A 22,707-nucleotide genomic window follows, 5' to 3' on the forward strand; every position below is an offset into this window, starting at 1 on the left:
TAGGTAGGAGTTTCTAATAGAGTGGACAGTGAGCGCTGCTGTGTCTGATCCACTCATACCAGCACAACACACACTAACACACCACCACCACCATGTCAGTGTCACTGTAGTGCTGAGAATGAATGATCCACCACCTAAATAATACCTGCTCTGTGGGGGTCCTGACCATTGAAGAACAGCATGAAAGGGGGCTAACAAAGCATGCAGAGAAACAGAAGGACTACAGTCAGTAATTGTAGAACTACAAAGTGCTTCTATGTGGTAAGTGGAGCTGATGAAATGAACAGTGAGTGTAGAAACAAGGAGGTGGTTTTAATGTTATGGTTGATCAGTGTAAATGTGAAGCATCCTGGATACATCGAGCACTGAGAGCATGGATGTGATTTAGGATCAATGCATCACCAGAAATATAAAAAACTGGAAGGGTGGTTGCATTATATTAAAAACACTCCTTAAGTTTGTAATTCTAATGTTAATTGTTAAGACCTTTGTAATGATCTAGTAGGCATGTGCCAAAAAAGCAATTTAGTAATTTGTTTCCATACATAATTTTAAATACAATTTAGTAATATTGTAAGCTTTAGAAAAGGCATTTATGGAAACTTAATTAACACCAAAGTGTGAGCTGTTGCTTCAGTGTTCACAGACTAGAACGATGCTTTACTGCATTAACAGTTAAGATTAATAAGGCCCTTAAAATATCTCTTCCCTCTTTGATATTTTAGTGAACCAGTTATCTACGTAGCTTCTCTATAATCATGTTAAAGCCAGTTATTATACATGGCACAGTACAGCAGAATAACCATGTAAGTGAACACACCTTTAGTAAAGATCTATTTTAGAGATGTTCTGCACTGGGTATCGATGTCCACCACTTACTGCTTCTGCCTGTATTCTGAATGTATTATATATGTACAATTATGTGTGTATAAGTCTCTGTTTTAGTAGAACCAATGCCATAAAGCATTTCACTGTTACAGACTAATTTGTGTTACAAAATACAATACAAATACAAGTATTTATTTCACAGACTGAATATCAAATAAAAATGAAGTAGAACATTGAGATCTTACAGCATTTGTACAGTGTCTGAGCTATGTCTATATAGATTAAAACCTCCTTGTTTCTACACTCACTGTTCATTTTATCAGCTCCACTTACCATATAGAAGCACTTTGTAGTTCTACAATTACTGACAATTACCATCTGTTTCTCTACATACTTTTTTAGCCTGCATTCACCCTGATCTTCAATGGTCAGGACCCCCACAGAGCAGGTATTTTTAAATACCGTGTCCACTGTCCACTCTATTAGACACTCCTACCTAGTTGGTCCACCTTGTAGATGTAAAGTCAGAGACGATCGCTCATCTATTGCTGCTGTTTATGACCTTCATTAGTGGTCACAGGATGCTGCCCACGGGCGCCGTTGGCTGAATATTTTTGGTTGGTGGACCATTCTCAGTCCAGCAGTGACCGTGAGGTGTTTAAAACTCCAGCAGTGCTGCTGTGTGTCTTATCCACTCATACCAGCACAACACACACTAACACACCACCACCATGTCAGTGTCACTGCAGTGCTGAGAATGACCCACTACCCAAATAATACCTGCTCTGTGGTGGTCCTGGGAGAGTCCCGACCATTGAAGAACAGCATGAAAGGGGGCTAACAAAGCATGCAGAGAAACAGATGGACTACAGTCAGTAATTGTAGAACTACAAAGTGCTTCTTTATGGTAAGTAGAGCTGATAAAATGGACAGTGAGTGTAAAAACAAGAAGGTGGTTTTAATGTTATGGCTGATAAGACATAAGACAACACAAAATAAGACAACATGGGTGTGTAGAATTGAAGGATGAAATACAATGAAACTTTATTCTCTACAGTTGTTATACCGTGTCAAGAGATTCTAAAAACCAGAATATGCTGAACATCTAGATTTGCTGTTCGGATGGATATGTTTAATCATGATTAAATATTTCATGTTATATTATACGGAAATACATTCACATTGTAAAACCCATTGGACACAAAAAGGAACTTATTTACACAATTTTTTCTCTTTTTCCTTAATTCTAATGTACGACTGTTGTTTTGGGAAGGTGGGAGGAACCAAGATTAATCCACACAGACAAGGGGAGAACTTCCAGGGCAAAGTTTAAACCCATATCTCAATGGCTTGGTGCACAGACAAGGGTAGAACATCTAACCCCTCTTAAAAAAATAACCAAAGGCAAAGTTTAAACCCATGTCTCAATGGCTTTGGTGCTGTGTGGCATTATTGTAGGCATTTGGCCTGTTCTTCTTCTGATGCTATATTTATAGATATACAGTAGATTGCTTATTTTAATAAGCATGCACAAAAACGGGTACTGTTGTGACCACTAACTGTCCAGTGATAAAAGGCTACAGTAAGATTAGGACTCACCATGCATAAAAAAAGAAAACAGCTGAGGCACAGGTGAAGAACAAGGCTTATACGTACATAAAACACCAGTATAGTTGATGGTGTTGTGATAAAGACATCTGAACTGCTTTTTAATATTTTTTAAGCATTTGCTACAAAGGTGAACCAGTGTAAGAGCTGGACCATTATGTAATCACTTGTGGGTGTTTGGTACGTTCTTTAATGGATGATTTATGTTTCTATTTGCATACGCATATGCCTGTATATGCACTTTTTAGGAAACATAAAACTACTTTCCTCACAATACAGGATTATCAACAAGTTAAAAGCTGACATACGTATTTTAAACATTTGGTTTTGTGAGTATTAATATTATTCACAAAATTTACGTTTACACCAACGAGGCATAACATTATGAATACTGACAGGTGACGTGAATAACACTGATTATCTCTTCATCATGGCACGTGTTAGTAGGTGGGATATATTAGACAGCATTTTATTAGGAACATTTTATCCTCAAAGTTGTGTGTTAAAAGCAGGATAAATGGGTGAGCGTAAGGATTTGAGTGAGGTTATCAAGGGCCAAATTGTGATGGCTAGACGACTGGGTCAGAGCATCTCCAAAACTGAAGCTCTTGTGGGGTGTTCCCGGTCTGAAGTGGTCAGTATCTATCAAAGTCATGGGCGGCCAAGGCTCACTGATGCACGTGGGGAGCGAAGGCTGGAGCAAGGAGCAGATTGCTGAAGAGGTTAATGCTGGTTCTGATAGAAAAGTGTCAGAATACACAGCGCCTCACAGTCTGTTGCTTGTAGGGCAGCAAAAGGGGGACCAACACATTTACATTTTCACACAATCATAGTGGTCATAATGTTATGCCTAATCGGTGTATGTCAGTAGACGTTTGTAAGCAACTTTGTTAATGAGTTGTTTTATTGTGCTTAACTGCTTTAGGACCGACAGGGTTTACTGTAACAGAACTAAGCTTGACGGCTTACGGCAGAAAGACACAACAGCTGGAGATCAGACACTTGCCCCTGTACAGGATCAGTCCTGTATTTGGGACATGGCCAAAATTTTCAGTTCAATTCATATGATCAAGCCTTCAAATGTATGTCGTTTTCTATTGAAAAGGTAAATCCTTGATGTTATATTTATTCAAATTAAATTTGGCTCTATGTTTCATGGAAATACCTTAAATAGATAGTAAACAAGAAAGTGCTCAAGCATTAATTAAGTGCTTTTTAGGGTAGTTGTAGCACAGCGGTAGTTAAAAAGCTGCTGGTTCAAGCCCAACCACTGCCAAGTTGCAAATGTTGGACCACTGAGCACAGGTCTTAAACCTCAATTGATTTGATTGCATGTTGTTTGCAGTGTAAGTGCATGAATAAGAGCGTCTGCCTAGCGCTGTAAAGGTGCTTTGGGTAAGTGCTCGTAGTATTTAAGGTGCTTATAATTTCTAAACATTTTCGAATTGTTCACTTCAGAACTGTTGGTTCTGAAGTGAACAATGCAGTTCATGCAGTTCATGCAGATCTATTTTAGGGGTAAAGTCGAGGAGCTGGACCTCAAGCAATGAACATCCTCGGTCTTCATCAGTTATTAGACATGTCATAGCACAGCTGCACATGAGAGAGAAGAACAAACAATGTAAGTAAAAAAACTAATGAATAACAACTATAGAGGCACCAGTCAATGAATTTATAATGCAATAATGTGATGAAGTAATTGCTCGACTGCCCCTTATTGCATGTTTTTCTCAATTAATCATTTCAGATCATTAACCAAAACATCTTAACTTTACCATAATTAGGAATAAAGCATTACACAAAGTATAGATACCTCTCCAAAGTTTCCAGTTATATCTCGAGTCTAAAACAAACAAATAATTGTGTTTAAAGTTAGTTATACATACATTTATACATACACCTATCTCCAAAAATACTGGCTACCTTATTACCAATGAAAAAAATGTAAAAAGTAAAACAAATTATAACTTTATTGCACTAATAAAACCACATTTCAATCAACTGTACCTCTGCATTTTAAAAACAACTTGGTAATTATTTTATTACTAAATCATTTTAATATTATTATAATTTGGGTACTAAATGCACTTCTTAGTCTTTAGCTGTGCAACCACACCAGACTTTATTAAAGCAATAAGTAACGAGAGGCCGTGCGTTACTGCGATTTTATCACGGGGATGACGTTTTTGGCACGACGCGAAGCGGAGTGCCTAAAACTTCTTTCCCCGTGATAAAATCATAGCAGTAACGCACGGTCTCGAGTGGCTTATTGCTTTTATAAAACGCCGGTCAACATAAAATACAATAAATACAACAATGTTTAATTCATAAATGTATTTATTGTGTATAAACTTACAATAAAGCATTCTTCCGCGACTCAAGGTACTTTGATTAACAGTGTTGCTAGGCAACATGAGGGCAAACATAACATTCACTTTTTCTTTTCAGTGGCGTATTAATATGGAATGATGTGAGGTGGTCCTAGGTGTGCGTTTATCGGGGATTTTTCGAACGCGGCTCAGCCAATCAGATTTTAGGACCGGAACTATCCGTTTTATAATGTTATGTTTTCATGTTATACGATAGATGATGTTATACAGTATTTTGCATTTTATAAGTTGTTAATAAAACAGAGACATTGCTGGCAAGCCAGTCTAGCACCCACACTCCAAATCTGCAGCCATACTGTAATGTGTAAAACATGGTTCGGCAGTGTCAAGTTAAAATATATATTTATATTTATATACCTTTTTTATATAATTTATAATCTCTTCTCTATAATAAATCTTGCCTGAATTTAATTTTAATCTTCATTTGGGCTCAACATTACGTGAAAACCTCAGCTTTTAATTAATGAAACTGTTGACGCTGTGGCTAAGTGGGTAGCACTGTCGCCTCACAGCAAGAAGGTCCTGGGTTCGATCCCCAGGCTGGGGCGGTCCGGGTCCTTTCTGTGTGGGGTTTGCATGTTCTCCCAGTGTCCGTGTGGGTTTCCTCCGGGAGCTCCGGTTTCCTCCCACAGTCCAAAGACGTGCACGTGAGGTGAACTGGAGATAGAAAATTGTCCATGACTGTGTTTGATATAACCTTGTGAATTTATTAATCTTGTGTAATGAGAAACTACCGTTCCTGTCATGAATGTAACCAAAGTGTGTAAAAAATGATGTTAAAATCCAAATGAACAAACAAACATATTAATGAACACATTAATGAAACAGCACAATACAACACATTCATAATGTGATAAAACTACAAAAAAAACAAGACCCTAGTGATTTACCTTTATTGTGTTTTATGTTAAGCAAAACTCTAATGTATTTAAAATGTATTGCATCACCTGTTCTCATCCACTTATGCTTACTATCGCAGTAATGTTGGCACTCAGTTTTATTTATTTACCTGTACTGCACTAATTCCAAAATTAGTGATTACTGTACAGTAGAATAATAATAATACTGTAGTGCAAGACGTACTCTTGTAATAGACCCTACACATTTGTTCAGTGAAATGTGTATTTCTTTACTCACCATGCGCTCCAATTCGCCGTACACTTCTGGACTCAGTGGCATGATGTTGTGGTTGTACTCGGATGTTTTCCTGTAGTTGCAATGCAGTGCATAATTCTATTAACAATTCTTATTTCATATGGCCATTTATACCAACTAGGCATAACATTATGAAGTAAATAGGTGAAGTAGATAACACTGATTATCTCCTCATCACGGCACCTGTTAGTGGGTGGGATATATTAGACAGCAAGTGAACATCTTATCCTCAAAGTTGTTGTGTTAGAAGCAGGAAAAATGGGCGAGCGTGAGGATTTAAGCGAGTTTGACGAGGGCCAAATTGTGATGGCTGGACGAAAACTGCAGCTCTCTTGTGTTCCTGGTCTGCAGCCGGCGGGGGCAGTCTGATGCTTTGGGCAACGTTCTGCTGGGAAACCTTGGGTCCTGCCATCCATGTGGATGTTACTTTGACACGTACCACCTACCTAAGCATCGTTGCAGACCGTGTCCACCCTTTCATGGAAACGGTATTCCGTGATGGCTGTGGCCTCTTTCAGCAGGATGATGCACCCTGCCACAAAGCAAAAATGCTTCAGGAATGGTTTGAGGAGCACAACGACGAGTTTGAGGTGTTGACTTGGCCTCCAAATTCCCCAGATCTCAATCCAATCGAGCATCTGTGGGATGTGCTGGACAAACAAGTCCGATCCATGGAGGTCCCACCTCACAAGTTACGGGAGGATCTGCTGCTAACATCTTGGTACCAGATACCACAGCACACCTTTAGAGGTCTAGTGGAGTCTATGCCTCGATGAATCAGGGCTGTTTTGCAGCAAAAAGGGGGACCAACACAATATTAGGAAGGTGGTCATAATATTATGCCTGATCTGTGTATATTGTATTAACAGAGTTATTCAACATCATTTTATAAATGTTTTTCTCTCATCAACAAGATCCTTTAAAAATAATCTGAATGTCTTGGGTAAAGAACATCTACAGCTATTGTTCTGACAGGATCATTTTAATACATAGATCCACTGTTTCATTAATCAGTATAATGTATTAACAGTTAACAGTTTATCTGTAGTTAATTTAGTGACTTACAATTCGGAGACTGAGATTAGAGTGGTTTTGATGTAACCCTCATCATCAGGTTTTTCATCCACGTCCATTGGTTCATGCTCTACACAGAGAGAAACAAATGAAAATCAAGAAAAACAACTGCACTTTCAACTTCCAACGATCAAATAATAAATATATGAAAACATGGATTTATTATTTCTAGAGCTTTTAAAATGTAAATTAGCCAAAGTGGTGTGTCTGTGGGTGGCGCTGTGGCTTGGTGGGTAGCACTGTCGCCTCACAGCAAGAAGGTCCTGGGTTCGATCCCGAGGCGGGGCGATCCGGGTCCTTTCTGTGCGGAGTTTGCATGTTCTCCCCGTGTCTACGTGGGTTTCCTCCCACAGTCCAAAAACATGCAGTAAGGTTAATTGGAGACACTGAATTGCTCTATAGGTGAATGTCTGTGTATGTGTGTGTGCCCTGCGATGGACTGGCGCCCCGTCCAGGGTGTTACTGTGTGCCTTGCGCCACTTAAAAAGCTGGAATAGACTCCAGCGACACCCCCACGTGACCCCAATTGGATAAGCGGTTAAGAGAGTGAGTGTATTTGTGTTTACTCAGCAGGATTGAGTATAGCAGGGTATAGATACTAGGAGAAGTGCTACATCACACTGTTCTCTTTGTACTCTTCTACCACTTGTGCTTGCACCTAAACCTGACACCGAGGGTCACTGTTTCAGTGGTAAGAAGAAACTCCATCCAGGCTTCCCTTTTTCACAGGCCATCTGTAGCTGTTGAGTTCTAGAGACAGGTCAGTGGGACCACCAGTATTTACTGCTATGATGAGTGAGCGCATCAGACTACAGACCTAACTAAATGACATTAAGGAACAGGTTTGAGTAGTGTGCTAACATGTAAAAGATTTCATTATAACAGTGGTTTAAGTATTGGTATGTGGATGCTTACTCTCAGTAGGTTTGGAGTAGTACTTGCGAAAAGCCTCATCTTTAGGGGTGGAAGGAAACAGGAAGCGCAGCGGGTCTTCAGGAACATTGTCGGCCGCCATCACCCTGTAGTTCCGCAGGATGTCGGCCAGAGAGACGGCAGAGAGCTCTTTTTTAGTGTAGGGCTCAACCGAACGTACCTGAGGCTCATCTACACGCACACACATATGCATACACATAAATACGGTTCTGTCAGCCATATTGATACAGATATAGTCTCGTGCAAAGGTTTGGGCACCCCTGCCCCTGTAGACCAGGGATTTTCAACCTATGGGGCTTCTAAAACTAAAGCAATTCATTTTTCACCCACAGGAGACATATTTCATTAGTCTCGCTGACCACACACACACACATGTCTATGTTATCCAGTTCAGTCTGAAAAAAAGACTGTTGGCAAAGCAAAACTTAAAAATAGGGCTAACAGTTTAAATAAATCAGTGACAAAAACAATGACTGCTGTTATAGGACATGTGGGTGTGTGTGTTTTAAGAGAGGGTGTTTAGTGGGAGATATACTGTTCACAATATCACTATAAGTGATTCAGGAGTCGATTCGTATGAAGAGAAGCGTGAGTTTCTCTCCTCAGTTATCTCTCCGAGGTCGGCACACGGAAGGGGGCGCATGTCCATTAAATGTACCATAACATTTGTACATGTCACATGACTGTTAATTGTTTAACTATTATATTGAAATGTGTAAACATTTACCTGTAGAGCATGTCACTTACAGACTGAACCGAGAGTTTGACCTGGGGTGTCTAAACTTTTGTCTAAGACTGCATATTCTCAAGTGCTACAAAGACAGAGGACCGTATGTGGGCGAGTCTCACCGTTTAGGGTGTGTTCCACCCAGCTGAAGGTGATGGCTCCGTCTCGGTTACTCTCACTGAAGCGCAGCAGGAACGTTCCAGGAGCTTTATTATTTAGCAAAACCTTGGTGCGTTCCTTAGTCACAAAGCCCATTATACACCTAACACAGAGGGAAGGAAAGTCAGAAAAAACAAGGTTTCCCAGCAGAACATTGCCCAAAGCATCACACTGCCTCCGCTGGCTTGCCTTTTTCCCATAGTGCATCCTGGTGCCATGCGTTCCCCACGTGATGTAAAAGAAAACATTATTCATCAGACCAGGCCACCTTCTTCCATTGCTCCGTGGTCTAGTCTCAGACAGGGTTCAGCACGGGCACCCTGACTGGTCTGCGACTATGCAGCCCCATACGCAACAAACTGTGATGCACTGTGTATTCCGACACCTTTCTATCAGAACCAGCATTAACTTCTTCAGCAATCTGAGCTACAGTAGCTCGTCTGTTGTTTTGGACCACACGGGCCAGCCTTCGCTCCCCAAGTGCATCAATGAGCCTTGGCCGCCCATGACCCTGTCGCTGGTTTATCACTGTTCCTTCCTTGGACCACTTTTGATAAATACTGACCACTGCAGACCAGGAACACTATACAAGAGCTGCAGTTTTGGAGACGCTCTGACCGAGTCGTCTAGCCATCACAATTTGGCCCTCGCTCAAATCCTTATGCTTAGGGCTGTCGCGCTAACCGCAATTTAGAAATACCGCGGTATAGACCAGTCAACCGCAGGGCATGCCAAGCAACCGCCACATGTTCACGTTTTTTCTTTCTTTCTTTTTTTTGTTGTTGTTGCAGGGTCCATCTTGTTTTACGCGTGCATTCGGGCGTAATAAATGTTAAATTAAATCATAATAAAAATGAGCTAAGAGCGTCATTTTCCCGCAAACTGTTCGCATCCGTTGCTGCTGAGTGTCAGGCTTTGTGTTTTAAAATGGAAACAATGGCAACATTAATTATAGGCAAGTTCACACTCAATAAAATACTTGTAATTTAGACAGCCTTGGCGTACTAAAACACTTAATGACTGTTAATATGGCATTGCAGCCTGCAAATATTCTCTTGCTGGCTTGCTGGAATGATTTAAATGTATTTTTTCGTTGAATAAAAATGTATTAAAACGAATAATAACTTACAATGTAGTATATATTGTTACGTTAATTATACCTACTAAATAGATGGTTAATAGTGGCGCGATAACTAGGCTAGATTTCCTCTGATCTCTAAAGTCGCATGCAGGTACAGTACGTGTGTATTTGTGCAACAAGCACACACACCATCAGAGAGAGTTTTAGTGCCGCCGAGAACATCGCTACCCCACTCAGATCCTCTCTCAAACCACATCAGGTCAACATGTTGGTTTTTCTAGCGCGCATGATAACGCAGGTTTAAGGTCTTACAGACTTTATTCTTTATTTATTTATTTTTTTTACCATCTTTTGATTCATGTGCATTTAAAATATTTAGCCTAAACACTTTTTTTTCGTTTTACAGTGTATATCTATCCTAGGCTAGAAGCAAAATTTAAACCTTTTTTTAATAGAGAAATTCTTATTGCGCATCCCTGCTCTGTTCTGTATTTAATAATAAACACGCATTTGATTTGTCTTAAAGCTGTCTCATCTTTGTCATTATAAAGCAATAATATACCAAATCATAGCCTAACAATAAAGCTTGTTTATATAGCTCTAAAATCCAGATAAATTAAGTAATTTTCGAAAAAAAAAAATATATATATATATATGTTGCGATAATATCGCATACCGCGGTGTTGAGCCGCCTAAATATCGAGAGGGGAAATTCTTTCACCGCGACAGCCCTACTTACGCTTGCCCATTTTTCCTGCTGTTCACCTGCTGCCTAATATATCCCACCCACTAACAGGTGTTGTGATGAAGAGGTAACCAGTGTTATTCAAGAGGGGGCCAGTGATAGCTCAGTGGTTAAGGTACTGGACTAGTAAACAGAAGGTTGCCGGTTCAAGCCCCGCCACCACCAAGTTGCCACTGTTGGGTCCCTGAGCAAGGCCCTTAACCCTCAATTGCTCATTGTGTTCCGCTCAGTGTGTAAGTCGCTTTGGATAAAAGCGTCTGCTAAATGCTGAAAATGTAAATGTAAATGTATTCACTTCACCTGTCAGTGGTCATAATGTTATGCATAGTCCATGTATTAGTATGATAATTTGATACAAATTCACACTAGTATTAATCTGACACTACTAATGAAACTTATGCTATTAAATTACTAATAATGCATCCTAAAATGTCATGTAGGAAAATCAAATACATGATTTGGTACTGTTTTAAACAACACAAGTGTTTGATACTAGAGACTCAAATCACAAATCACTCACTAATAGATATTGTTATGAATATATTGCATTTTGAAAAACTGCGGCATGAATAGCTTTCAGCTTCGAAAGCTCTGTCTGGGAGCTCATTTTACTATTTAATTGCTAAATCTAACAGTGGTACAAGAGAAAAATGTTGCATGTGAAGAAGTTGAATTTAGCAGGTAGGCTTACCCATCATCCCAAAGGCTAAGTAGGTGCCTCTTAATCAGGTCCAGGATTCCTTCAATCCACAGCCAGAATGTAAAGTTCTTCTCACTGCCTCCCTGCACAAAAAGAGTTGTGCAGTGTTTTATTAAACGGTTTTATTTGACCTTCCAGATCAAAATTCATCTTTAGTTTACGTTCTATGCCCAACCTTTTTTGCACCACGGACCGGTTTCATATAAGATATAACTTCACGGACCGGCAGGGGCCAAGGAGAATTTAAAACAGAATAACTATAGAATGGAAAATCAGTGTGAATCCTGAGCTTTTTTCACAGCAATGCGACGCTGCTCCCACCTAGTGGTGATTGGGACAATAATACCTGAAGAGTTTTGGAAATTTAATTGCTCTTGTGGCGATCTCTAATTATTTATTCTTTCTGTGCGGCCCGGTAATAAATGACCCCCGGTGGTTGGGGACCACGTTCTATGTGACAAATGCATAATTGCTAAAAATTACATTTATGTTATGTCTTTTTAAAAGTGAAACCTCTGCACATGCCATATTTTATGTTTTACTTAATTCAGCAAGTATTCCACCATGTCCTTATGTACATATACAGATATACAGTACAGAGCTGGGATTCAAACTCTCAACCTTTCAGTTGATAGCCCAAAGCTCTACCCACACCGCTACCACTGTCCAGCAACATGATCATCATGACCGTAACGATCATCAAGCAATCAAACACTGATCAAGTATAGAATAAAGAATAACAACTAATTTGGGTTTTTAAACCTAAAAGAGGTTTGACACCCCTGCTACATAGTGTGCTCGTTCCCATTATTACAGTGTCTTACACATTTGATCATTAGAATGAATCACAAAAGAAAAATCCATTTGAATTTGACGATTGTGAGGTGTGTTTTATGTTTTTCTTTACTTACCTTGCAGAACTTATTCCAGGGAACCTGAGCCTCTGGGTCTTTCGCTGCTTTTGAACCTGCAGTACCAAAAAACGTCACTATTACATCTGGTTAAATTATCACGATTTTTAAATGATTTTGGGGTATTCATGTCTATTCTTTTAGTATTATTTTAACATCCAAGTTTTGATTTAAGTTAAAAAAGAAAAGGCATATGCAATGAATTTTGCCACTACTACAAGGCTGGGGCGGCACGGTGGCTCACTGTCGCCTCACAGCAAGAAGGTCCAGGGTTCAATCCCCAGGTGGGGCGGTTCGGGTCCTTTCTGTGTGGAGTTTGCATGCTCTCCCCGTGTCTGCGTGGGTTTTCTCCCACAGTCCAAAGATACGCAAGTGAGGTGAATTGGAGATACAAAATTGTCCATGACTGTGTGTGACATTAAACTTGTGAACTGATGTAACCAAAGTGTGTAAAACATGACGTTAAAATCCTAATGAAGAAATAACTAGACTGTTTTTGGATGGATGGATAGTAGATGGATGGATGGATAAAATAGATAGATGGATAATAGATGGATGGATAAATGATGGATGGATGAATAATAGATGGATGGATGGATAAATAGATGGATGGATAAATGATGGATGGATGAATAATAGATGGATGGATGAATATAGATGGATGGATGAATATAGATGGATGGATGGATGAATATAGATGGGTGGATGGATAAATAGATGGATGGATGAATAATAGATGGATGGATGGATAAATAGATGGATGGATGAATATAGATGGATGGATGGATAAATAGATGGATGGATGAATAATAGATGGATGGATGGATAAATAGATGGATGGATGAATAATAGATGGATGGATGGATAAATAGATGGATGGATGAATATAGATGGATGGATGGATAAATAGATGGATGGATGGATAAATAGATGGATGGATGAATATAGATGGATGGATGGATGGATAAATAGATGGATGGATGAATAATAGATGGATGGATGGATAAATAGATGGGTGGATGGATAAATAGATGGATGGATGAATAATAGATGGATGGATGGATAAATAGATGGATGGATGAATATAGATGGATGGATGGATAAATAGATGGATGGATGAATAATAGATGGATGGATGGATAAATAGATGGATGGATGAATAATAGATGGATGGATAAATAGATGGATGGATGGATGAATATAGATGGGTGGATGGATAAATAGATGGATGGATGAATATAGATGGATGGATGGATAAATAGATGGATGGATGGATAAATAGATGGATGGATGAATATAGATGGATGGATGGATGGATAAATAGATGGATGGATGAATATAGATGGATGGATGGATAAATAGATGGATGGATGAATATAGATGGATGGATGGATAAATAGATGGATGGATGAATATAGATGGATGGATGGATGGATAAATAGATGGATGGATGAATATAGATGGATGGATGGATAAATAGATGGATGGATGAATATAGATGGATGGATGGATAAATAGATGGATGGATGAATATAGATGGATGGATGGATGGATAAATAGATGGATGGATGAATATAGATGGATGGATGGATGGATAAATAGATGGATGGATTATAGATGGATGGATGAATATAGATGGATGGATAAATAGATGGATGATGGATGGATGGATAAATGATGGATGGATGAATAATAGATGGATGGAAAATAGATGGATGGACAGATAATAGATGGATGGATGGATTGATAATGAATAGATGGATGAATAATGGATAGACGGATGAATAGATAGACAGATACACACTTCCCATGATGGCCAACAAAGTGCCAGAAGTAAACAGTGCTTTCTAAGGCAAGACTCTTAATCTGTTGTACCATGTGACCTTATTAATGTCAATACAAAACGTCATTTTGCAGACTCACCTAGGAGTTTCTGTCCCAGCATGCTTAGCTGCTCTGCATTGAGTCCTCTCTTAGTGATGGAGGAAAACTGCCAGCTCAGCACTTCAGACAGCTGCGCCCAACTCACAGATGGTGGATTCACAAAAAAGGACAGATTCTGAAACAGAAGATTTGGTTTGTGTCAGGTTTTTTTATTTTTTTATTTAACCAGATAGATGTTCAGTTAAATCATGACCTACATTACACATACAGTCAGCTCAACAGCATTGCCTCAAGTCCTTAAGGGCGCCTTTATAACATATTAGGTCAAAAGTCATAGCTTACCTTAGGGTCAGATGTCAGCATGTTGTACCACGTAATAGAGGCCCAACCACATGGCAGCTGACTGACATTAGAGATCACCACAATGGGCAGAGACGATGTCTGCACAGAATGACAGAGAGACACAAACAGGTTACAAACAAAAGACAAAATACGCTAGTACACCAGAGCTGGGGTTTCGAATACAACCTATCAGGGCAGTTGTAGCCTAGTGGTTAAGGTACTGGACTAGTAATCAAAAGGTCGCTGGTTCAAGCCCCACCACTGCCAGGTGGTGGCCACTGTTGGGCCCTTGAGCAAGGGTCCTTAACCCTCAATTGCTTAGACTGTATAATGTCACAATACTGTAAGTCGCTTTGGATAAAAGCGTCTGATAAATGCCGAAAATGTAAATGTATCAAATCTCAGCTCTGTTACATGGCTGGGCTCGGTGGTTACATGAACAACGATTGGCTGTTGTTCAGGGATGGGATGAGCCGGACCAGGGTTCCTCATAACTCACTGATTGATGGCGCTTGTGCAGAGTTGGGAAATAATGCTGATCAGGGTGTGGCTCTCCATTGCACAAGGCTGATCTGCATATGATCTCACCTCGTGCAGGTGAAAAGAGGCAGTCGGTACTGCTCACGTGTTGGAGGGCTCAGCAGTGGAAGGTTGTATCGGTAGATGTGAAGCGGAAAGCGTCACTGTTGTCACATCAAGCCAACCAGAGCTAGTTTTCATCAAGCTGGTTTAAGGCATGTTTTTAATCCTATAACTACTGTAGTTTAATGATCACATCTGTATATTATTGTTTGTAGACGATTTATTATACATTCTGAGCTTTTTAGCTTTTTTCTCACCTCAAAGTTAATGACTAGTCCAGACCAGCAGAGCTCTGCTTCAAATGTAAAAGAATGGAGCTCCTCAGTGACGATCAGCGGGCCCTGGTCACACACACACACACACACACAGCTATACAATGCTATACAAACGTCAAATAAGGTCAGTCGCATAAAAACACACAACAGATGCACACCGCAAAAATGATGCTTGACATTAATCTGAAGTTACCTCATTCGTTCTGTTTCCAGCAACCTTCTGCTCTTTTAGTTGCTGTTTAAAAATGAAATGAAGATAATTTATGTACTTTAAGAAGTCAGAAATCAAACTGCCAAAAATAAAGTACTGGATTTGATTATAATTTTTTCATTACCAGATGTCGGAATTCTGCAGCCATTCCGATGGACTCCTCCATGTTCATCACCTTCATGTTGGTCCCCAGGATGTTGAACTTCCGAAAACTGAAAAGAGGTTTGGTTATTATTATTTGGTCATGGATATGAAGAAAAATTACAAATGCTTAGCAAAAGCTGCTTTGCCATAAACATAAAAGTTTCCATGCATAGTGTTACAAAATTTTGCTTAATGTATGCGAAAGGTCTTACCCCTTTCTTTTCTCTGTCACATCTCTGAAAAGATAAAATACAGACATGTGATATTAGACATTTTTTTCCTCTTTTTCTCCGATTCCCCCCCCCGATTTTCTCCCCTAATCTAGTCGTATCCAATTACCCTGATTGCGTTATGCTTTACCTTTACCGATACAACCCTCCACTGCTGACTGAGGAGCTTCGTACCTGACACACGCCCCCTCCAACACATGCGCAGGTGAGTTCGTACGCGGATCAGCCTTGTGTACGGAGAGCCACACCCCGATCAGCATTATTCCCCAATTCTGCGCAGGCCAGCAGAGGTCGTAATTCCACCAGTTATGAGGAACCCTGGTCCGGCTCATCCCACCCTGAACAACAGCCAATCGTCGTTCATGTAGCCGCCCAGCCCAGTCGGATGGCCGAGGACATTAGACATTATTATCCAGATATCAGTCCATACTTACAAAAAGTGGAAGCGCAAAACATGACATCATGAAACTTAATGTAATGATACGAAAAAGTGACAAATTACAATCATTAGGTGTATGACATATGAGGTCTAGTCATTATTAAATCTAAAGTAATTACTCATTCCCAGCATAAGTATACTACATGAATGAACGACTCATAGAAAATTTGGATTTACCATTTTCAATTAAACGTTAAAACAAAGTGAATCTGAATTTGCGTATTTGAAATGTTTAATATAAGGCTGTTAGAAGGAATAACACAGCCTTAAATATAGGGAAACATTAATACGTTAATACATCGTGCTTCTTTAATATTTTTGCTTGTAATGGACTTACTTGTCAAACTGCACCTTCACTCTGACCAAGTGGTTAAACTCCTGAAGTTTAACCAGCAATCTGCAGAGAGCACAGAAAGACATTAATTCTTTATCACAACAAATGTCAATAACATTCCAGTGGTGAAAAGAAACGTGACAATAGACCACTGAAGTCGTGCGTCATTCTGTAATCCTCGTTATGCCCAAATTTGGAGACCCGGGTCTAATTCAGATTTTCAATGGCAAAAATGAACGGGGTTTTCAAAAAATCGTCTCTAACGCATCCTGTGCTAAATAAACATGTTCAGAACCCTGTACGTTTTGTCCTGTGTACATTTTTCTCTTGTACATCACCGGATCCTCTGAATTACGAGGTTGTTAAAGGGTCGTAATATTAATAATGCTACACGAAAGCTAGGGCTACTGCACATTAATTAGACGTCACTGAACTACACCAATCAAATCAACGGAACGACCGGCTCACTTTTTGGTGAGTACAACCAAACAAGGCGTAAGACCCAACCATCCTTGCTTTCTACTTTAATGTAGCTAGCTACTAAAAATATCAACTAAAACTTGTGAATATCACTCCACTGTTACACTGGTGAATCGTGCTGCTTCGTGCGGTTATTTAAGAGGCTTCCAGTCTAGTGACGTCAATTCAGTGCGCAGTAGCATTAGCTTACATGTGGCAATATTCATATTTTGACTCTTTAACAACTTTATAATTCAGAGGATCCAGTGATAATAGACAGAAGACTCTCCATAAAACATTTATGACTACAGGATGCGAGAGAGGCAATTTGCAAAATCTCCATTCATTTTTCCCATTCAAAAATTCTCTTAGACCCAGGTTACCAAATATGGGCATAACAACATGGCGTGGCCTACAAAATGACGACACGACTTCAGTGGTCTATAATCAGAATCAAGAACTAACATATAGTGGGGACACTACTGTTTCAGAAGAGATTTCATCCTTTTGTATGCTCTATATTATATAGTTCCTGAAAGATTTGTGGCGAGAGGTTATTGCAATCATCCTGTTTGTTTGTTTTTTGGGATGATGAAGCTTGGGGTGACACTCTGCTTATTTCTAAGAGCTGTCAGTTCTTTAGCCCTATATATAGTACTTAACTACTGAAAGCCGATATACTGTAGTAGGTAGAGGGCTTCGATTGGTTTCTTCTGAATATAAATATGTCCAGATGTAGAACATTTTGTAAAAGTTGACCTATGAGACCATATTACTGTTGTTTATTGTTCAGGAGTCCAGATTAATTTTAGAGCTTACCCATTTTATTTAGTAGTAATCAGTAATCAGGTACTTTTTCCTACATTTATTTATTTATCTATTACTATTATTAGGATTTTAACGTCATGTTTTACACACCTTGGTGACATACATGACGGGAGGAAACCCATAAAGTAAGTAAGTAAGTAAGTAAGTAAGTAAATTTTATTTATAAAGCACTCTTAAAACAACTTACGTTGACCAAAGTGCTGTACATCGAATAAGCATACATAACACAACATTATATTAAAAAAGTAAGAACCAAATAAAAATACAGAGAAAGAGACAAAATAAAACAAATACAAATAGACTAAACAATTAAAATTAACACGGCTCCTCACTGTTCAAATGCCAGCTTATAAAGGTATGTTTTTAGGAGTGATTTAAAAACAGCGGCCGAAGGTGCTTGTCGAATATTAGGAGGTGTAGAGTGTTCCATAGCCTCGGAGCATAAACTGCAAATGCACGATCACCTTTTAGCTTCAAACGAGCCCTAGGAACAGTCAACAAATTCTGAGTGGCTGATCTTAAAGATCGCTGTGCGGTTGCGGGAGAAAGCATACCACTGAGATAAGCCGGGGCTTGACCATTAAGCGCTTTAAAAACAAATAAAAGCACTTTAAAATGAATCCTGTGCTGAACAGGCAGCCAATGTAGTGAGGCAAGGACTGGTGTTATATGGTTTCTTTTCTTGGTATTAGTCAGTAACCTTGCTGCTGCATTCTGGACTACCTGCAAGCGCCGCAACAGAGACTGACTAATCCCAATATACAGAGAATTACAGTAGTCAATTCTTGCAGAAATGAATGCATGAATAACTTTTTCCAGGTCAGAATAGCAGAGAAAAGGCTTAATCTTCGCAATATTTCTGAGCTGGAAGAAGCTATTCCTTACCACAGAGTTGATTTGTTTATCAAATCGGAGGTCAGAGTCAAAGATAACACGGGGATAAAGACACGGGGAGAACATGCAAACTCCACACAGAAAGGACCCGGACCGGGTAGAACCCAGGACCTTCTTGCTTTGAGGCGACAATGCTACCCACTAAGCCACTGTACCGCCCCTGTAATCTACAAGCCCTTTTATAAAGTGAAGCAAAAGTGGTAGACGCTATAGAGATCAGCAACACCCAACAGCTCCCAGAAAACATTGGTGATTTGGGTGATGAGGCAAAAAAAAATTTACGTTAATTGTGTACTGGTATTTCAAAAGTGTGTACAGCACTGTGTGTGTTTGCATCTTTGTGTGTGTGTGTGTGTGTGTGTGTGTGTGTGTGTGTGTGTGTGTGTAATACCTGACTTTAAGAGTAAACAGTACTCCAGTCTTGAGCACCAGGGGCCTCTGGAGCTGCGTGGGCATGCATGGTTGTCTTTCCACCACCATAGAGCTACAACACGACACATTTCAGACACAGTGAGTGTTCCATCCACTATGTAAATAATCATTTCAAATAAACACACACATTTGATCAAGATGTAATACAATGGTAAAGTTTTTTATGTCGCTTTTAGGATTGTGTTTACTTGGCATTTTAATTTCCACTACTGTTGCCGACCCCCTTTCCCCGAGTTGAAGAGAGCCTCAGACTGTTGTTCACCCCTTCAGACACGAGCACAGACACTGACCGTTTCTTTTCTACCTGCAAGAGGCGATTCTCACAAAGTGCAGTATCACTCACGCAGGGTCACGCACCACTGTCCATCACCCCACCTGCTCTAATGCAGACACCTAGACCAGCCAGCGGAGGCAGGTGAGTCTGTTCTATTTACCTTCATATAAAGAATATGGCAATATACAAAATACTTTTAACCTATGATTAGCCAATAGAGGCGTAGGGTGTTGGAGCCAATAGAGGCGTAGAGGGGCAGGGTATTGGGTTATCCCAGCTTTTCAATGGGTGCAAGGCACACAGTAACATCCTGGACCAGGTGCCAGTCCATCGCAGGGCAGACACACTTACACACACACACACACACACACACAAACACACACACACACGCACTCACCTATAGGGCAATTCAGTGTCTCCAATTAACCAGACTGCATGTTTTTGGACTGTGGGAGGAAACCGGAGATCCCGGAAGAAACCCACGGAGACATGAGGAGAACATGCAAACTCCACACAGAAAGGACCCAGGGCCTTCTTGCTGTGAGGCTACAGTGCTACTCACCGAGCCACCATGCCGCCCTGTACTTAAATATACATAAAGTAATATTTCAGATGGCTTTAGGGCTTTACAACACTAATGTCTAACTGAACTGCTGTGAGCTTTTAAATAAATGATCACAATGTACATGTGTTTTTGGGATCAAAGTGTACGTGAAGCCAAACTTTGCCTTTTACAGTTAATAGATCGTAACTGGTGTGGATGGCACCTTACTTGGTGATGAGTGCTTTGAGCAGGGTGAGTGCCCGCTCCTCCAGTGTGGCTCTGCTTTGGGCAATGGGGTCCTGGGTGTATGTATACTTTTGCTCCAGCTCCAATAGCTTCTTCAACTGCTGATGCACCTGCAGCAGACACTCACCTGCCGCTGTGAACCTACACACACGATACATTGACAGCATTATGCAGACTTAGTAGAACTTAAGCAAAGCGTTTTGTGTCATCCTTAGCAAAATGTTCTTAAAACCTGTTTTTTGCTGTAAACTGGGTGCCTTACCAGTTCTGCAGCTGGTCCAGGCAGACGTTTGTAAGCCCTCCAATGCAAGACATCTGCTGGCGCCGCCTCCATTCAGACAGCTCCACCGAAATCAGCTCATATTCCAGCTGCTCCACCAGATTTAGCACCTCTGACATCTTACTCACAACCTCCTATAAAATACATACACAGAGTTTACCAAACCAGCCAAACCTCTTTGAAATACACATACAGCAGCTAAGATTATTCATTTGTATCTGTACACTCCTGAGAGGAATTGTGTATTCCTAAAATGTCAATGTAAATGAATTGCAAATATAAACTAAAATATCCCCCCTTACCCGTCTCATTTCATGGAGTTTCATGAACATGGCTTTAAGGTAGAGTTGTTCCCGACTGAGATCCTCCTTCGATATTGTGCCATTCAGCTCCTCTGCAAAATTCATCATGTCAACAGGATGAGCAAAAGCATAAAACAGCATTACAATGTGACTAAATCACAAAACTGTCATTTTATCTCTTACACCTTCAACCCATAATGTTTAGTACAGTGGGGGATCTACACTGATCAGCCATAACATTAAAACCACCTCCTTGTTTCTACACTCGCTTATTTTATTAGCCCCACTTACCATATAGGAGCACTTTGAAGTTCTACATTTACTGACTGTAGTCAATCTATTTCTCTACATACTTTTTTAACCTGCTTTTACTCTGTTCTTCAATGGTCAGGACCCCCACAGGACCACCACAGAGCAGGTATTATTTAGGTGGTGGATCATTCTCAGCACTGCAGTGACACTGACATGGTGGTGGTGTGTTAGTGTGTGTTGTGCTGGTACGAGTGGATCAGACACAGCAGCGCTGATGCAGTTTGTAAATACCATGTCCACTCACTGTCCACTCTATTAGACACTCCTACCTAGTTGGTCCACCTTGTAGATGTAAAGTCAGAGACGATCCCTCTGTTTGAGTTGGTCATCTTCTAGACCCTCATCAGTGGTCACAGGACGCTGCCTATGGGGCGCTGTTGGCTGGATGTTTTTGGTTGGTGGACTATTATCCACTCATACCAGCACAACACACACTAACACACCACCACCATGTCAGTGTCACTGCAGTGCTGAGAATGATCCACCACCCAAATAATACCTACTCTGTGGTGGTCCTGGGAGAGTCCTGACCATTGAAGAACAGCATGAAAGGGGGCTAACAAAGCATGCAGAGTATCAGATGGACTACAGTCAGTAATTGTAGAACTACAAAGTGCTTCTATATGGTAAGTGGAGCTGAAAATGGACAGTGAGTGTAGAAGGATGTGGTTTTAATGTTATGGCTGATCAGTGTATACTGGTATACGCTTGCACAGAAAATTACATGGCATATGTTCTCTTAAGCCAAAAATGACCACTAAGCAAATCCCTTTCAAAAAGAAAACCTAACCACCATGTCTTTTTACTCATCCTCTTACCTCGACTTTGCAGTGTCTTGCTCTTAAAGTCATGCTCATCCTGCAAGTCCTCCAGGTTTTTGATGTTCTGCTCTGTTTCCTGCAAAAATGTATGTTTACTGTAAATATTTTGTCCTTCATTCTGATTGTTTAGAAAGTGTTCTGGAATAATCTCCCTGCCTCTGTTCGGGATTCAGACACAGTCTCAATGTTCATTGATTGAAAACATACAGGGGTTGGACAAAATAACTGAAACACCTGGTTTTAGACCACAATAATTTATTAGTATGGTGTAGGGCCTCCTTTTGCGGCCAATACAGCATCAATTCGTCTTGGAAATGACATATACAAGTCCTGCACAGTGGTCAGAGGGATTTTAAGCCATTCTTCTTGCAGGATAGTGGCCAGGTCACTACGTGATGCTGGTGGAGGAAAACGTTTCCTGACTCGCTTCTCCAAAACACCCCAAAGTGGCTCAATAATATTTAGATCTGGTGACTGTGCAGGCCATGGGTGATGTTCAACTTCACTTTCATGTTCATCAAACCAATCTTTCACCAGTCTTGCTGTCTGTATTGGTGCATTGT

General features: G+C 40.2%; 1 protein-coding gene and 1 long non-coding RNA gene across 3 annotated transcripts in view; one reads left to right on the forward strand and one right to left on the reverse strand.

Annotated features, from left to right (window-relative positions):
• Positions 1-1,847: 1,847 nt before the first annotated feature.
• Positions 1,848-22,707, reverse strand: part of stat1a (signal transducer and activator of transcription 1a) — a 34,374-nt gene continuing 13,514 nt past the window's right edge. The window contains exons 6-25 of one of the 2 annotated variants that reach the window (XM_062989831.1): positions 22,142-22,220; positions 21,012-21,103; positions 20,692-20,843; positions 20,412-20,570; positions 19,325-19,417; positions 16,756-16,815; positions 15,962-15,985; positions 15,730-15,817; positions 15,588-15,629; positions 15,377-15,460; positions 14,538-14,636; positions 14,235-14,370; positions 12,312-12,367; positions 11,392-11,483; positions 8,838-8,977; positions 7,971-8,159; positions 7,047-7,125; positions 5,964-6,033; positions 4,250-4,279; positions 1,848-4,029 (exon numbers count right to left, since the gene is read on the reverse strand). In XM_062989831.1, the coding sequence (XP_062845901.1) occupies positions 4,003-4,029; positions 4,250-4,279; positions 5,964-6,033; positions 7,047-7,125; positions 7,971-8,159; positions 8,838-8,977; positions 11,392-11,483; positions 12,312-12,367; positions 14,235-14,370; positions 14,538-14,636; positions 15,377-15,460; positions 15,588-15,629; positions 15,730-15,817; positions 15,962-15,985; positions 16,756-16,815; positions 19,325-19,417; positions 20,412-20,570; positions 20,692-20,843; positions 21,012-21,103; positions 22,142-22,220 (1,791 nt within the window). In that variant the 3' untranslated portion in view covers positions 1,848-4,002. Of the gene's footprint in view, positions 4,030-4,249; positions 4,280-5,963; positions 6,765-7,046; positions 7,126-7,970; positions 8,160-8,837; positions 8,978-11,391; positions 11,484-12,311; positions 12,368-14,234; positions 14,371-14,537; positions 14,637-15,376; positions 15,461-15,587; positions 15,630-15,729; positions 15,818-15,961; positions 15,986-16,755; positions 16,816-19,324; positions 19,418-20,411; positions 20,571-20,691; positions 20,844-21,011; positions 21,104-22,141; positions 22,221-22,707 lie in introns of those variants that run through there. The other variant, XR_010007789.1, reaches the window with a different exon arrangement.
• On the forward strand, positions 3,961-16,605 carry LOC134304241 (uncharacterized). Its single transcript, XR_010007790.1, has 5 exons — positions 3,961-4,057; positions 14,229-14,387; positions 15,733-15,827; positions 16,075-16,184; positions 16,260-16,605. It is a non-coding gene; the product is annotated as an uncharacterized LOC134304241 (long non-coding RNA).

Source organism: Trichomycterus rosablanca, chromosome 27 (genome assembly GCF_030014385.1).
Source record: "Trichomycterus rosablanca isolate fTriRos1 chromosome 27, fTriRos1.hap1, whole genome shotgun sequence".
NCBI classification, from domain to species: Eukaryota; Metazoa; Chordata; class Actinopteri; order Siluriformes; family Trichomycteridae; genus Trichomycterus; species Trichomycterus rosablanca.